At 38.3% G+C, this 16,850-nt stretch overlaps 1 protein-coding gene across 3 annotated transcripts in view; it reads left to right on the forward strand.

Moving 5' to 3' along the window:
• Positions 1–16,850, forward strand: part of atrnl1a (attractin-like 1a) — a 342,376-nt gene that overhangs the window by 107,132 nt on the left and 218,394 nt on the right. For all 3 annotated transcript variants that reach the window (XM_039621670.1, XM_039621672.1, XM_039621671.1), the window contains 3 exons: positions 4,503–4,690; positions 6,785–6,998; positions 7,534–7,725. In XM_039621670.1, coding sequence (XP_039477604.1) covers positions 4,503–4,690; positions 6,785–6,998; positions 7,534–7,725 — 594 coding nt within the window. The remainder of the gene's footprint in view (positions 1–4,502; positions 4,691–6,784; positions 6,999–7,533; positions 7,726–16,850) is intronic.

A 16,850-nucleotide genomic window follows, 5' to 3' on the forward strand; every position in this document is an offset into this window, starting at 1 on the left:
CTTTGCACAGCATGTTTGTGATTTGCTTTCTAATCTGCTTCCTCATGCAGATTGAGGCCATATGCAGCAAAAATGAGAACACCTTGAGAATCTACTCTATTTACATAAAGAGTTTCACAAACGCACGCATGGATAACCTGTTTTATAAATGCACTGTGAATCTTTTTGATGATATTTACGACAGTGTAGCGTTCGCCCTGAAGTGACTGCAGTACTTTTTCAGAACTACTGGAATGTGTGTCATATAAAACATACTGTGAAGTAAGACAAAAAATGTTTGCATGTTCCCACGCTAACCGGTGGCGTATTCTTAGTGGTCTTCGCAAATAAACACCCTCATATATTCAGGCAAGCGTACATTCAGACAGGATTAGTATGAACACACACATAGAAGCATGCACACATTTGAGAAATGTGCTCTGCACTCAGCAGCATAGAGAAGTAGGCCAATTAGAAGTGTTTACTGGATGTTCTGAATATGAATCCTTGGATGACTAACAAGTTTGAGTTATGCTGTGCAGCCTTAAAGCCATAGCTGCTCCTACTTTGACTTTTACTGCTAGCAAATATAGGGACACAGGAAACACTCTTGCTACTTGAGTCCATAAATGATGCAGTTCCATGTTTTATTGTGTTATATAGACCTGCTGGGTTCATTGGCAAAGACTTGTGATCTTGTACTAGCTTTAAGCAGAAGATGGCAGGCCCTTATGTTTTGCTGGGATAACTGAGTTTGATAACTTGATTATTACTCAGGAATGTGGTGGTTTGTTCATTTGCAGTTCAAACCCATGTCTGAAACTGGATAAAACGAAGCAGAAATATCAAGTTTTTACATGACAGTACAATGTAGACTAACTAGGAATGTTTCCGATGACTAATTTAGCAGTCCATTAAACAGGAGAACCACTAATGGACTAGCTCTGGGAAACAGAAACACAAAATTATGCTCAAGCTAATGGATCAGGTTGGGGGGTTCATTATAGCCGTGTACTCAATATTGTGTCAATATTGCACATAGGATAATGTCAAATAATTTGGTAATTGTTCTTTTGTACAATTATGTTTAGAAACTTCTCACTACCAACACGCACGTTTCATTTGAGTTAGATCTTGAAAATATCAAGTACAAAATAAAACCATAGATCAATTTTAGTCAGAGCATCATTACAGTGTTTTTTTTTTTAATAATTATTCTATAAATGTTACAATACTGTGAACATTTTTTCACTATTGAACTGAAAGTCTGTCAGTGTGACAGCCCTAGAAAGGTTAAACCACAGACTGTATATATTTATGACTCATTGGGTTTTGGACTGAATTTTGAAGCCTAAGCATTTCATTTTCATTCTAGTATCATATCCATATTTGCATGAGACGGTGTACTGTTAAATTATCATCTAATATTTACAAGCTTTGTTAGGAAACTTCATTCAACTGTAAATTGGTGCAAAGCACTGAAACATATGAGTGAAGTAAAACAATAACATTGTATCAATAATAAAATAAAACTGGATCTTCTGGGTGGGTTGTACCTCAGCTATTCTGTGTTAGATCATTCCATTAAAATTGCACCAAAAACACCAAAGACACAAACATGGCCCAGGGATCCAATTCAGTGACTACACTTAGCAGAAGTTAGAACTAGCAGAATTCAACTGACCATAGCTCAGTGTCATTTAAAAACCCACGCCCTTAATTCCAGTATCCAGATTGAAGAGACAACTATACAGTTGTTATGAGAGAAGACCCCATAGAGGCCAAAGTTGTTTTTGTACCAGGGTGTAAAAATACTTTTTAATGCTATAAAGTTAGGCCTTTTAACATGGCAGTGCCAGATTTTCATCAGGATTGAAAATAATTAGTATAACTGGTTAGTACTTTTTGTGCCAAATAGCAAGCGCATTACCGTACTGTGTACAGTCGAGCAGTTACCCACATGCCCAAATAACTCTAAAGTTATGGTTTTCAAATTTTATTTATTTTTATGGTTTTCGGACTCAGTGGGAACTGTTTGGGAAGTGGCTTGTTTTTTAGCTGCTGATGTTGCAGCTTGAGGTAAACATCGTTCATACAGTTGTTGCCTCAGTATTTAAGAGCGATTTAAAACTGTTAATTACAGTTTTAAATAAATGAAATATATTTGAATTACCATTGAAAATTTAGCCCTTAAAATCATCTGCATAATATTTCACAAATGTATGCTTAACGTTAGCAGTGCTAGCACTAGTAAACTCATTTCCTTGCAGTTTAATGTCATATCCCAGTGCAGACTATGGTTGGATATTTCTGTGGTGGAGACTTCACATTGGTTTATTATCCAAATGGTGAAAACGGCAGTTCATTTTCTGGTGGTTCTTTGCTTTCATAGAGTGTAGCTCCAAGCCTGGCAGTATGTTCACTTTCAAGGACTGGGAAACTAAGGCTGTGATTGTATTTTGTTTAAAGCCTAAATGGACAGAGATAGACGACAACTATGTGCTTCTATTCTCTGTAAATCAAAATGAGTACTACTGGTTGCATCTTCCATGCATCTGATAGTATTCTGCACCTACCCTCTCATATTGCATCACTGGAGCTTCACCATCCTGCCACTTCTCTAGTATTTATATGTCCACAGGCAAGATTATGCTACTTGGCATGAAGCATTGCAGACCACACAGAATAAATTGATATTTCTTTTTTGTTTGAATCCATTAACATGCTGAGGCAGAAACAAAGCTTCTGTTTTCCTGAAGTTTTATGTGGAGATGGCTAAGAGGAGTTGGGTTAGTTAAAGGTGTCTCTAACACCATGACAGCAGTGGCCTTTTCTTTAGACATCATGTTATGACTCATTCTAAATGGTCCAACATGTTTATCTCTGCTTTTTACACAAAGACTGTAACCCAATCAATCTGTTTATTCTTACGCTCCCCCTTTTTAACCCTTAATCTTACTTTCTCCTCCTGTTTCAGTCAATTATTGCGTACTTATATTGCATGTAAAAAAGATAAATAAATAAAGAGAGCAGGTATTTTCTTTTCTGTAGCCTGAAAGGTTGGTGATGGAAGCCATTATAGGCCTGTGAATGTAATCAGTCCTGGAGACCAAAATAAACAGCAGTGCTCTGGAGACTGAATGGCTATTCTTTCCTTTCATCCTGGCTAATTGAACGGCCTCTGCGCTGTTATAGTCTCCCACAAGACACTTTAGTGACCCCGATAAGAACAATGAGTGCATATATGCGTTTTATGGGTGAATTTATCTTTCGCTTCTACTCAGTCCTGTTCCTTTATCCTACGGGCGACATATTGTTAACTCCTGGGAATCCTATTTGTCAGGTCTGAACAAAGCAAGAATTTGCTGCTTTAATCTAAGACAGCATTAATCAACAATTACATCAGCCTCTAATATTAACTTCATAAATATTTAATCACATAAGCCAGAAAAAATTCTTTTAATGTGGTTCAGTCATCTGTTTGTTCTGGAAGAAAAGTTTACTCTCCAGGCCATCACATTAGTTCCAGTATCAGTGACTTCTTTGTCCATCACTTACCTTCACTGAGGATCTCACTTTGGTCTCAACTGACTCTGAACTCACTTGCACACCTGCTCCTCATTAGACTTGGTCTAAATACCAACCCTCAACTGGCAGCGTGAAGGATATCAATTAAGTGCCTGCTTGACAAATAAAACTTGCAGTTACATCCAAGTAAAGGCTGTTTAAATCATTCTTGTTTGCTCCTTCTCCTTGATGTTGCATCGTTGCAAAAAATTAATATATTTAATGTATGTCTCTAATATAAAATGTGTTAGTCTAGGAAGAGGCCTATGTCATTTTGGGGAAACTGGCCCATGTGATTTTTCTCTGCTGTCTGGCTGATTAAAAACACTTTGACAGTGTTGTCAAATTTAGGCAAGACATGTTAATGTAGCTGTCTACATGATGTTTTGGGGTGCAAATGACACTCACTTTTTAGGTAGAAAAGAGACTAAATTGCCTAAAATATCAAAGGAAGTTAGTTCATGAGCTTGCTAAGATTTCTATCATTTAACTTTTTCTTTTAAAATGCTGCTTTTAATTACTAAATATGTTAACTTGCAATGCTAGCTAACATGCTAATGATCTATTAAATCTAAGCCTGGCTAGATAATATGCTAAAGGTCCAGTAGCCTGTTAGCATGCAAACTGCTAACAGGCTAAACATCAAAAGCCACTCATTAGCAGAATAAATTCTTAATATGTATCTGAAAGTGGAAAATTCTAAAGTGCAAACATTAACATGCAATATAAGGTGTTGCTTTGAGGTTTTTGTTTTTACCCCAAATGTGTAATATCTATACATCTATTTATTAATCATATTGTTTATGTTTTCTTCTGTGTAATGAATGAAAATTTGAAGATTACAAGTCATGAAAAAGATCATTTTTATGCTTTTTATAACGTACAGGTTATTGCATGAAAGTTCATTATGCAAATGAAGTCGAAGGAAAATAACAGTACTGTGTTTCTGTATGCAGGCCAGCTGTGTGGGGACGGCTGGCACCAGGTCGGCGAGGTCTGCCTGAGGATCAACTCCAGCAGAGAGAGCTATGACAATGCCCAGCATTATTGCAAAAACCTTGGAGGAAATATTGCCTCTTTGTTGACAGACAAACAGGTCAATTTTGTTCTGGAAGAGCTACAAAAATATCAGCTACAAGACAAGGTGGGTGGTTGTCATGCAGTAAATTCAGAAATGACAGGCATGCAAACAATGTCAGTGACAGGTATTCATTATTTTCTACTTGTATGCCTTATAAAATGGCTGTGGCTGTTTATGCACCATTATACGTTGGTGGGCGAAGATATAAATCCAAGTTTTAGACATGTTTGGAATGATAATCATAAGAAAGAGTAGCGTGGAAGCAGATGTAGGTTATCACTTTAGAATAAAGGTTCCTGGTGAAGCTATATTCTTCAAGTCTGTGCGTATTCTACAAAAAAGTTACATTGGAATGTCAATAATTTGGGTTTTTGATCATCTTTAGCACTCCTGACTAAAACCATGTGTAGTCACAACCTTGAAATAATTATTGGTTATTTTATTTCTACTGTTCATAGTTATCTTTTACTAATTTGGTCATATGAAGAATGTATGAATCTTCTGTGCATAAATATTTTCTAAAGTTTAACTGAGCTACCTGAGGTTTTACCAGGCCAAATTAAGTGCCATTGCTTCTTGTTGACACTTGTTATAACTGTGTGAAAATGTTTGAAAATGTATGCTAGGGCCAGTGTTGAAAAGATGTAATTATTTCCAATAGATCTTCCAAATAAAATGATCAACTCAGTTGTTTTTTCCTATCCTCGGGAAACTGGATGAGTCTGGTCTGAGATTGCTTTTAAATTTTGCTTAAAAGGATTTTGCCCAGATATAATTAAAAAGTTGTATATGAATGTAACTTAAGGTTACAACTGCCACCGTCTTTGCGGCTGACATTGACAAAGCTGTAACTTTGTGATTTGTGGCCATCTGTGACATAATATATGTACACAAACCTGCCTCCATACATTATTTATTATTAGATGCCAAAGAATGTGTCTCTCACCATCACAAAGCAATCCTCACAAGCAACTAATCATTAACAAAACCATTTGTGGTGGTTCCATTTCCATTACCATTTCCATAGATTTCAAGATAGTTCTAATTGGAGTGTGTATGTGATTTGTCTACCGTGGAAACAAAACATTTAGAAAGCAATAAAAAAAAATAAAAAAACCTTCTAAGCCCACCATGAAGCACAAAAACAAAGAGAAACAGTTGAGGGTACAAATGTGGTTAATTTTCTTCATTTGTGTCTTTGACATTTATAATTCAAAATCTTACAACATACATGTACGATGCCTTCAAAAAACAATTGTTCTTTTCATCTGGATTACAAAGGATTTTCAAATGGAGGAGCCGACTAGACATGCAGATACAGAAAGGCGTGCGAAAATATGCATTTGCTGACGTATAAATGCAGTGTCACAGTATTCTTGGGAACCTGAATTTATCTAATGAAATGAATCACAGCTGTGGGAAAGTGTTCTTTCACATCACACGTGTTTTGTTAGCAGATAATTCAAATGTTCACTGAACTACACTTCAATCAGCTGCTGTAATTTCTGGCCCTTTTTGAAATCTTGAATGAGTTTGTGCTTTTATAGCAATTACAGTCATTTGCAGATGGTTTGATTTAGGATCCACTTTAATGGAAAACACGACACTGTCTTCTTGGCAAAGTAGATGTTGTCTTAGTTAAATTACTATGTGCTTCTTGCTTAGGTGATAAAAAGCATAGCGTGACCTGCTATGAAAGAAACAGGATCAGGATTAATTGTGTTTATACTGTTTGATTTGATGAATCTGACAGACGTACAGCTGTCTCTCTAAAGGGCAGCGTCTAAATTTGTGCAACATTTACTTACACAACTCTAGGTAAGAGTTCCTAAAACATTGTAGGGAACCTTAATGTTACCATCTTTGTCACCCCAGAAAGAAGATTACAGTATATTTAACTATGAATAAAGCTTGCTTGTTTAACTGTTCGAACTTCTGAAAAAAAATATTGGACGGATCTTCTGTTACTGTGATATGAAACCGTGTCAAGTAACATAAGGACTGTCAGCTTTCTACCAAGTTAATGACCAGTGCTAATTCATTCCACATAACAGAATATCAGGAAGATTTGTATATACTGTACTGGAAATCAGTCACTGACTAATTTGAAGCGGGATAAACACATGTTCAAACCTGTGAGTCTTTCTACTTCTGCAGATGTTATCTCCATGGGTTGGCCTGAGGAAGATTAACGTGTCGTACTGGGGCTGGGAAGATGCATCCCCCTTCACCAACACCACCCTGCGATGGTCACCTGGAGAGCCCAGTGACTCAGGCTTTTGTGCTTACTTGGAACAAGCTCAGATGGCTGGTCTTAAGGCCAACCCCTGCACTGCCACCACTGATGGCCTGATCTGTGAAAAACCTGCTGGTGAGAAAAAGAGAATAGAAAGACAAAAGAAAAAATGTATTTGAAGGTTAGAGCATCTAATGAAACCATACACCCACCAGCCACTTCATTAGGAACATCTGCTCATTGTGCAAAACTCTAATCAGCCAGTTATATGGCAGCAACTCAATGCATTTAGACATGTAGATATGCTCCAGGGAAGCTGCTGAAGTTCAGACTGCTGTCTTTTTCTTGCACAACCATTTCTACAGTTTACATAGGTCAGAGTAATTTGAGTAGTCTGGCCATTCAGGCTCATGGTGGTAGGGTCATGGGGTCATAGGGGATATTTTCTTGAAACACTTTAAGTCTCGAAATGTTGCTTGAGCATTGTTTAAGTACCACAGCCATATTATTATCTCCAGATCTATAAAATAGTCAAACTTGTGTTTTTACAGCAGTGATATATTAGCTGCTACAGTATCTTACTATTTGGATGTCACTGAATGGAAAACAAGTGTAGCTAACAGGTCATTTAATATTTCACCCACCATGGTGCTGTCTATCCCTTGCTCAGGGAGTCCCCAGAGTCAGAGTGCTCGTCCCTGTAAGACGCCTTGTGCTCTGCGCACCAGCTGTGCCAACTGCACCAGCCAGGCCATGGAGTGCATGTGGTGTGGAAGTACTCAGCGCTGTGTAGACTCCTCTGCGTATGTTATTTCCTTCCCCTACGGCCAGTGTCTGGAGTGGCAGACCCAGGATTGTACTGGTGAGACTTTTTACTATACTGCTACTATCATTTTACAGGAAAATATTATAGTGTTTTTTGCTTTTATTCATCTGACAGGTAGACTTATGGGTATAACCTGGGTTATTTATAGGCAAAAAGTACAGTATACTAATAATACACAGGTAATTACATGCAAGAACAAAAAGCCACTCATTTAGTGTGCTTGGTGCATTGCACTCTTTTGGTTTTTGTTTTGTTTTTTTACGCGTAGCCTGAACAGTTCCTTACTGTCTGTATTTCCTATTTATTTAGTGGACTATTTACTCATAATGGGTCATTATTTTAACTGTTTTTGCTTTTATTAAACGGAGAAATTCTAGTACTTTTTATTTCATTACTTTAATTTTCTCGAGTTTCAGATTGGATTCTTTTATGAGTCTCAGGGGTTTAAATTTGTTACTGATATTGGCAGAAATAAGTTACAAAGGTCAGGTATAATACTGTTTGTCCATAATCAAAGTGCAGTGTGGCTCTAAGAGTGCAGAGCCGTGCCAGAAAAACATGAACTGGTGGCATATTTGAATGTTTGTACTCTGCTGTATGTTATCTTTGTGTCAGGATAGTTTATGTCTAAACAAACAGATAAACAAAAGATAAAAACTGTTTTTCGTACCTTTGGGAAAGAGACCAAAGTGTGGACAGAGTCATTCCAGGCTCCCATCGACTGTCTTATCAGTAGTCAAGGCTACCCATCAGCCTCACACACACATTGACTCAAACACACACTAACACTAGGGCAGCGCCAACCCTCCTGTAGCTACAGGGCAGAAAATCAATCACCTACAATGACACATGACTCACTCAATATGAAGTCCTCGCTGCTGTCTCTTAACATTTCTCTGATATACAACCCCTCCCTGGGGATGGTATAGTTCAGCTTCACCGCTGCTTTCTGATGAGATGGTTTCTTAGCATGGCTGAGCCCTGTGACTCTTTCGTGGCTCCTAATCGTTTTTGGAGTTTCTAAATCCTCAGTCTCACCGGGAAAGTAACTTGGTGAATTCCATACAACAAATTAAACGAATAGGTGGTTAGGTTTTTAGGTGAATTTTCATCCACTTAGGGGTCACATTTCAATTGAAAGGTTGGTTTCTCCAGGCTAACACAAACAAGACAGAGGGTTAAGCATTAAGGCATGAATGGAAATACTACTAGTACAGATAAACAACAAGATGGGAACCAAAATACAAGATATCACATAATTGAACTGTCCCTACAAGTTATAAAATAATAAGCAGCAAGAGACTAAAGGGACAGGAACATCAACTAAAGACTATATCACCACAACTGAGATTCACAAGAAATGTGAATAATAAAGAAATGAAATATAATTATTCTCAAACACAACCTAACACTATTCAAACATCCAGAGTACTCAGAAAACAATAATAAACTAATAATAAACTGATAAATAACACATGAATCCCACATCCTCACAGTAACTCAAAATCCTGGGTCCAAAACCTGGGGATAAGTACTCTAGGTTGTACTTTTGCAACAGCCAGCAGACCACATAGGGATTATAGGACCACCTTGTGTCTTCCTTTTATATTTTATTTTCCCTTGCTGTAAGAGCTCTGTAACACCAAAATTTCTCATCCGTGGGATAATAAAGGTTTATTCTATTCTATTCTATTCTAACTCAGAAAATCTAGGGAAACAATAGAAATTGCATTTTAATTGACCTGAAGAAGTAGTTTGGGTAGAAAAGCTCAGTTTATTAGGAATTTTGGAGAAAAAAATAACAACAGTGACTTTTTTTAGTTCATGGGCCAAAAACAACCAGTGTGCCAACCTGTCTTAGTTTTTCTGAGATGTGGCATGACACTCTATAGGGGGATGTCCTTGTGGACAAGAAATATATTAAACTGGTAACAGTATACACCTCCACAAAATGAAATGGGAGTCTTCTGGAGATTTGGAAGGGAGCCACAGACAGCGACTGAGATAGGAGGGCCACGAATGTTGAAGGAGACTAGACCCCTACGGAGGCTTGGCCAGGGGGCTGTTGATATTGAGGCAGGGCAAAAGATCAGCAGCTGAGGTGGAACCTTCAGACTCTGGGCCAGAACATACCAGCTCATACTCAGGATGTTCAGGGCCATGTTTGGCCAGCACCATCAACAGAAAACCCTGGCTGGGGCTGTGCAGGGCCATTTAGAAACTTGAGCTTTGGCTCAGGACCCACCCCTGGACTGCGCAAGACCCTCAGCCATGGGTTCAGTTGGGTCTGATCGCCCAGACAGCTCAGGTCTCACAGGCCGAGGTGGCTCACACAGGGGACTCAGGATTCACCAACTGGGGCACAGATTTTGCAAGAACCTGGACAGGTGCCAGTTCAGTGTGGGGAGGCCCCGAGCAGAGCTGTATCCGGTGGAGCCACCTGTGAGGAGGCTGTTGGAGTCAAATTGTTAAATGTTGTCATTGTGTTACTTAAATTTGTAAGTCTTAGTTCAAACTGTAGGATCAAAGACATTGCTTTGTCTCTGACCACCTCTCCAACCAGTTTGTTGGTGGGGGAGGCTATAGTGTTTTATTACAGGCACATCCTATGTGAGGGTTCTGTTCTCTTGTTTAGTGAGCTTCCTGCTTTTATGATCCTTTTGGTGAGCAGGAGGTCACACAAACGCACCACCAAACACAAACATACACACTCACATGCATACACATACACACACGTGGTTACACGTGCACACACATACACACATAGTACCTTATCTTTTGTGACCATAGGGGGGTTTTACAATGAATGTTGCTTGTGTTCTCAGAATAAAAGGCGGCAAGGAAGGCTGTTTATTTGAAGCTGGCTAGGAGACAGGTGAGGAGCGTTCAGCTCCAAGAGCCTGGTTCCGACCAGTCTCCCTTGCTAGCAAGTAAAAACCGGTGTTCGTCTTGTTTCCTTGCTTGACGTTAACGGGAATAAATTTCTAAACCAGCGGGGCCTGTGGAAGCGCAGACCCAACAAAGGCCATGGATGCCCTCAAAACACTGGACACATGGATTTCAGTGTAATGGAAGTAGAGCAGAGTTAATCCTGCTTCCAGAGAAAATGGCCAGCTGCAACCTTGAGATGGCAGTAGGATGGAGGCCAACAGGCCAGAACCTTTTTTGTTTTTTTAAATAGAATTCTGTTTCAGAAAGAATAGACATCATTTTAATTGAAATCTATTTTCAGATTTGACTTGACAAGCCCTACTTGCCTCGCTTGCCCTAATTCAATGCAGTGAGGAATGAGGCATGACTTATTCTATACACATAACACTCATCTTCTATATTTCTATATATATAGCTGCTTGTGCAAAAGAAGAAAGCTTTACAACATAAAGTCGATTACAAATTTCTGCCTTTGATTTTATTACAACTTTAGAATCTTCAGACGTCTAGTTTGCTCATTGGATCACAGTCACACCGTAAATGTTATAAATTTTATAAAGAAAAACATTCTGGACCTCACTAATTTCTAAACCTTGTTTAGAAATTATTTTGGTTTTATTTTAGGGAAAGTTAGAGCAAGGTAGAACTATATTTTATTTCACAGTTCAACAAGTGTCTCTTAGGAAAAAAAAAATCAAACTATTCCCCTGAGGCAAAACTTTGTATTGTTATTTTCTGTCATTTGTTAGACAAATACTCACTTTGGAGCAAAGTGTTCTTGTTTGTGCAGTTACAGAAATGGCTTCAGAAACAAGAATTTTCTTTTTTTTTGTGACTGGTGATTATTATTCCTTCCTGATGCCAGTACTCTAAGTGCAGACAGCTCTCCAGCCTACTGTTAGCAAGCCAAGGATGTCTTCCTGTCTTTCGTCTTACCTTCAGTGCTTACATAATGGCACGTCCCCCATCTTCTCTTTTATTATTCATGTCTCCATTTGGTGACAGAAGGTATGTAGGAGGCTTTTGTTTTGCTATCTTTTTTTATACCTTTGTTGCTGAAAGCACAGCTTAGTTTACTTATTGTAAAATATGACATATTTTATTTTTCAAATCCCCCAGTGGTGCATCTCAGTCCACAATAAAGGCACTTCAGCTAACATTACTTAAATATCTGTTAATTTATAAATTAATTAGCATTAAGTAACGATTAACAAATGTCTCAATGTTTAAGGATTTACCTGTTTATTGCTAATGTATGTTAGCAGATGGTTAGTGAAGATTACTAACATGTATATCATGTAATTGACAGCCAAGGTGTTTCATTAATCATAAGCGATTGCTTTAAAGTGACAAAATACAACACCATTTACTTTTTTAAATCAAATTTATTCAAGGTTCACGATTGTCCACCTACTCTTTCATTCTCTAACTTGTAATCAGTTTTTCCTTGAGACTTACGTGAGACTTATATTTACTGATTTCAACTCTGACTTGACCCCAAACTGACACCACGTCCACCAACAAAAACATTAAAAATGTGCACTGCCTATGCCTGAAACTGTTTTTTTGGTGTAATAAAAAGGCCAAATTGGGGTTCTGCAGTGTGATTATTGCTTTTTCCCCCCCTTCCTTTCACTTCCTTGTTGACTTGTTTTCAGCTAAAGACCTGTCCCAGTTTTTGGTGTGGATATGTATGTATTCAGTTTTTCATTACAGTAGTTTTGTCCTTTAGAAGTTAATTTAGAATTTCACTGTGTTTGGTCTTATAGTCCTGTTTAAAAACCAAGTTCACCCTTGGTGGCTTGACTTTCAGTATAAAATAATAAGGTGAAAATGTTGAAACATGTAGAAAATAGTAGCATTTATTTCTATCATTTTTCTAGGCTGGTAGAGGACAGTTCTATGTTCTCTGGTAGACTCTCGCTTGCTGCTGCTTCTACTTCTATATTGCGTAGACGTTGTGGAAAAATAATTAGTTAATGCTCTTTGTGACCTATATTGTAGGTCGAAAACAATTATTTATTAAGAAATGCTTAATATATGATAATTATGGTTAATCAGAATTCACATATGCACACATTTGCTGTGAATGAGCTAAATTAGTACATTTGTAAATTGGTACATACACAGCTGCACAACTGTGGTCTTTATGGCACAATGACCTGCCGTAAACAGCTGAAGGGTTCATGACCGTGGCGTTGGAAACTTTCCCCCCAAAAATAAAAACATTCTATTGCTTGTCTGATGATCCAATTTGAACTGGGTTATTTCTGTCTCAGACTGATTTGGCTGCAGGCTTTCTGTATCATTCCCATATTTCATGTAAGCCAGAGGCTGACTACACACTCTTCAGCCAAACATACTGAAATAATTAATTTCCAGATGTCAAAGTTGGAAGTTTTGGAAGCTTTTTTGTTGGTAAACTGGTTTTAATTTCCAGTCTAATTGTACTACAGCAATGACTTTGTGTTATGAAATGGTTTATATTGTAGACCTAGCAATGCCATGGGAAGGCTCTGTTGAGAAGTTCTCCAAGAGCAAACTTGACTCATACCTGAATGTTGCAGCTGACATTCAACTGTCAACTGTGAAAGTGGAGGAACCCACAGAGATTGACTGCAGCGCCTGTGTTGCAACATCTACAGTTAGGTTGAAACACGCTGGGGTGCAGTACAGGGCTCACCATCAAACATCACTTACATCATCAACAGTCAAAGATCTGTCAGCAGCAGACACTGCAGGCCACTGGATCTGGATAAGGCAGCAGAACACCATATGGGCAACAAAAGCAACATCAACATGGTGTCATGGGGGGGGGGTGAACTTGGGATGTTGAGATTCACTGTTAAGCTCTCTGGAGGAGGTTTCAGGCTAGTCAACAATACAGAGGAGATGGAGGACGTTACTTAAGAAAATGGTGATGAAATCATGAGAAGTCCGACGGCAGCACCGACAATGTTTGGTAATAGTCCTTGGACTCTTATGTATATTGTCAGTAAAGAAGCACTGGCAGCAAAAAATACTTTAACATTAGCGTGTCTTCAGTTGGTGTTAACTTTGGTAACAATTTTATTACACTTAAGATGATTAATGGATATGCTGTTGATGTCTATGCTTAGGGTTGTATGGCATAATAGTTTATTATGGCAATTAATGCCAAATACATACGGTTAACATGTGGTTTAAAATCAGCAGTAGTGTAGGAAGGTATACAGTTACTTTAGTTAAGGTAGCAATAACACCGTTAAGACTCCATTGCCTTACCAATAAGAGACCCTCCTTCACAATAAACCAATTATACTTGTAGCTGATTGGGAAAACGGTCTTTTAGACAAGTATATTTACATATGCGATAGTTTAATAAGAAAAGCAGCAATGATGATCCCCTTCAACACTTTCACCTTCTGTTTAACAGACTGTTTCTTTCCCAGAGACCCAGGGCTCCCTCTCTCTCACATACATGCACTTGTGTTCGCCTTTCAGTTGCTGTTGCTGTCAATTTTAGCTTTTCTTTGCCACCTCTGACAAAGAGACCTTTTCTTTCACTGTGGAGAGTTTCCACAGTTAATCTGCTTGTTCCATTATCCTTCATTTCAGCTACATGGCAGTGGCTACAGATAGCAACAAAAGTGCTATTCTGTTCTTGGTTTGGTTGAAAAATTGTTGCAGATTTGGACCCTGCTGAAGGGTTTCTTAAGGGTTAGAAAAAATGTAGGATTTCAGTTCAATTCAGGTTTATTTATATAGCACCAAAACACAACAACAGTGTCTTCAAGGTGCTTTGTACTGTAAGGTAAATACCCTGCGGTATTCCTCCAGCCTCTTCACCAAGTTATGGTCATTACCTATTGGAAAATGTGCCTTTCTATTTAAAATTCTTCCAGAGATTTACAGCAACACTTCCAAAAGGTCCATTTAATTATTTTGTTTGTCTTGTTCTTGATGATTATCATTTCTAATGGAAACAGCAAAATTATACATTTTTGTACATTTATAATTTTGGGGGGGAACGTATATAAATAACACAAGTTATGGACATGATTAGTTTTCTTTTCTTGTGTATAAAAAGTGGCTTCCTGTGGTCTGCTAAGCAACCAAAAGCCAACATTTTCAAAGGTGGGGATCCCCACTTTATAGCAATTGTTTTATTTGGGCTAATTTTCTCATGATTATAAAATAAGCAATGAGAAATTTCAAAAGGAGCCAGTTGAGGAAATTCTGGCTAGGATTCCTTCTTTTGGAGGTTTTACAGGCACACCTAACTCGGTGGAAAGCCTGCAGTACACCAGGAACCTGCTACTGAGATAATGTGTCTCCTCTGGCCTGAGAGTGCCTTGGGGTCCCCAGGAGGAACTGAAAAGTGTGACTGGGATAAAGGGGATCTGGAATACCCAACTTCGGGTAAGCAGAAGACAGTGGGTGGATGGATATTTACTACCTTAGCTTTATGTTGAGCAATGTGTAATTCAGTTGAATGTAACAAATCGCTACAGTTCAAAGGCTCAAAAAAGCCCCCAGAGATGAAAACCTCAGTCCTCTGCTGCACAACTGCAGCAATTTGAGCACAACTGGTTACATTATAGTGTACATGATTTTATTTATTTATTTATTTTTTGCTCACTTACTACCTTCTTGTCCACATACAGACATAAACCAGATGTTAGTTATATTGTTTGAGTTGATATTGAAAAATAGCCTTATTTTCTGTGAGGAAATCATTATGTGAAGTGTGTGTGTTTCGTGTTTATCCCACATGGTTTCTGTGTGGCGTTTGGGGGTTTCATGTGCTTGGAGAAAAGTGAAGGGGGAAGACAGCCTACGGGTTCTAGACTTGATGTATTATGCATGGAGGCTTACAGATCTGTATTCTACTGGCTTCAGTGATGCTAACTGTCAAGCACCGTAGGAGCAAATAGATTACACGAGATGGAGCCAGACGATCTGCGCTATCCAGGGACACCAGATATCAGACCCAATGTGATGAACAGAATGTGGCACAGAAACGACTGTGCACTGAAGATTTTTGATAAGGTGAAAATTCCCCCTTCAGAACAAACAGTCCTTTCTTTGCAACACCATAGATGGCATCAATTCCTCAAAACTGTTGTCATCTGTTGTGTTTAGGTATCCTCTGGGTGATTTCTATCAATGATGATGACTAATCCTGATTTCAGTAAGAATGGTGATGAGAAAGAACACAGAGCAGAAATGTACTTTATTTCTACACATTGCATGAAGTATGTGGTGGGTGTTATTTCATTTCTAGCCATTTAAAGCTGCCATCGTTGAGGAAATGCAGTGCTTAATGTTTGTTGCTGACAGAACTTTAAAGGCCCTCAGTCTCCAAGTGATGATAGGAACTTGAAAAAGTTTTTAGCGACTGATGTTGTGTGAGATGCAAACACATGTCCTCTTGGATATGACCTAGTTACTGCATTTATGTCTCTTCTTCTAGACATAAATCCAGTAGATCCTGTCTTCCCCAACTTTGACCAGTGCTAAATAAACATTTTGTTAATCGGTTTACTTTATATATTTTACAGGTATAAAATAAAATATACATCATTTTACCTGCCTATGTAAAGGGGATAATTGTCTCATCCCCAGATCCATATTTTTGTTATTCTACAGTATAACATCAGTTGTGCAAGATTCATATTTCAGAATAAGAATTATTTATCTTATATTGGGCCTTGGTCCAGCATCACCCTTCACCTGCCACCTGAAATGAACTATTTTGGATTTGCTCTGAAGCAAAGTTGAACAGCATGTATGGGGGGCTTCTGTGCCACACCTCTCTTTGACCTAGAAAGTTGATTCTCTTCATCTGTTTGCTGCGTTTTCAGTTAGAGAAATTATGATGACTTTAGTATCACCTGATTGCAGTTTTCCCCAACCTTGATATATGTAGCTAAATAAAGACTAAAACTAGCACCATTATCTAACAATTAACCACAAGCTCAGTTTCATGTTTGTTAATAATTATCATGGCCAATGATCAACAGCCATCGGTGTCATTCACAGAGAGTTGGAAAATTGCTGCAATTCCAGCACTTTAGCATATACTCTTGTTCATGTCTTGCTGATAGTTGTTCCCTTGACTCCCCGTTCAAATCGGCATTCCTCCCAGTCCAGGATGTGCACATGCTCTTCATTGAAGGTCTGCCCCCTACAAAATCCTACAAAGAGCCTACAAAATCCTGGCTTGATAAGGTAACTCAGTGTTTGTG

The sequence above is a fragment of the Oreochromis aureus genome, linkage group 13 (genome assembly GCF_013358895.1).
Source record: "Oreochromis aureus strain Israel breed Guangdong linkage group 13, ZZ_aureus, whole genome shotgun sequence".
Taxonomy (NCBI): domain Eukaryota; kingdom Metazoa; phylum Chordata; class Actinopteri; order Cichliformes; family Cichlidae; genus Oreochromis; species Oreochromis aureus.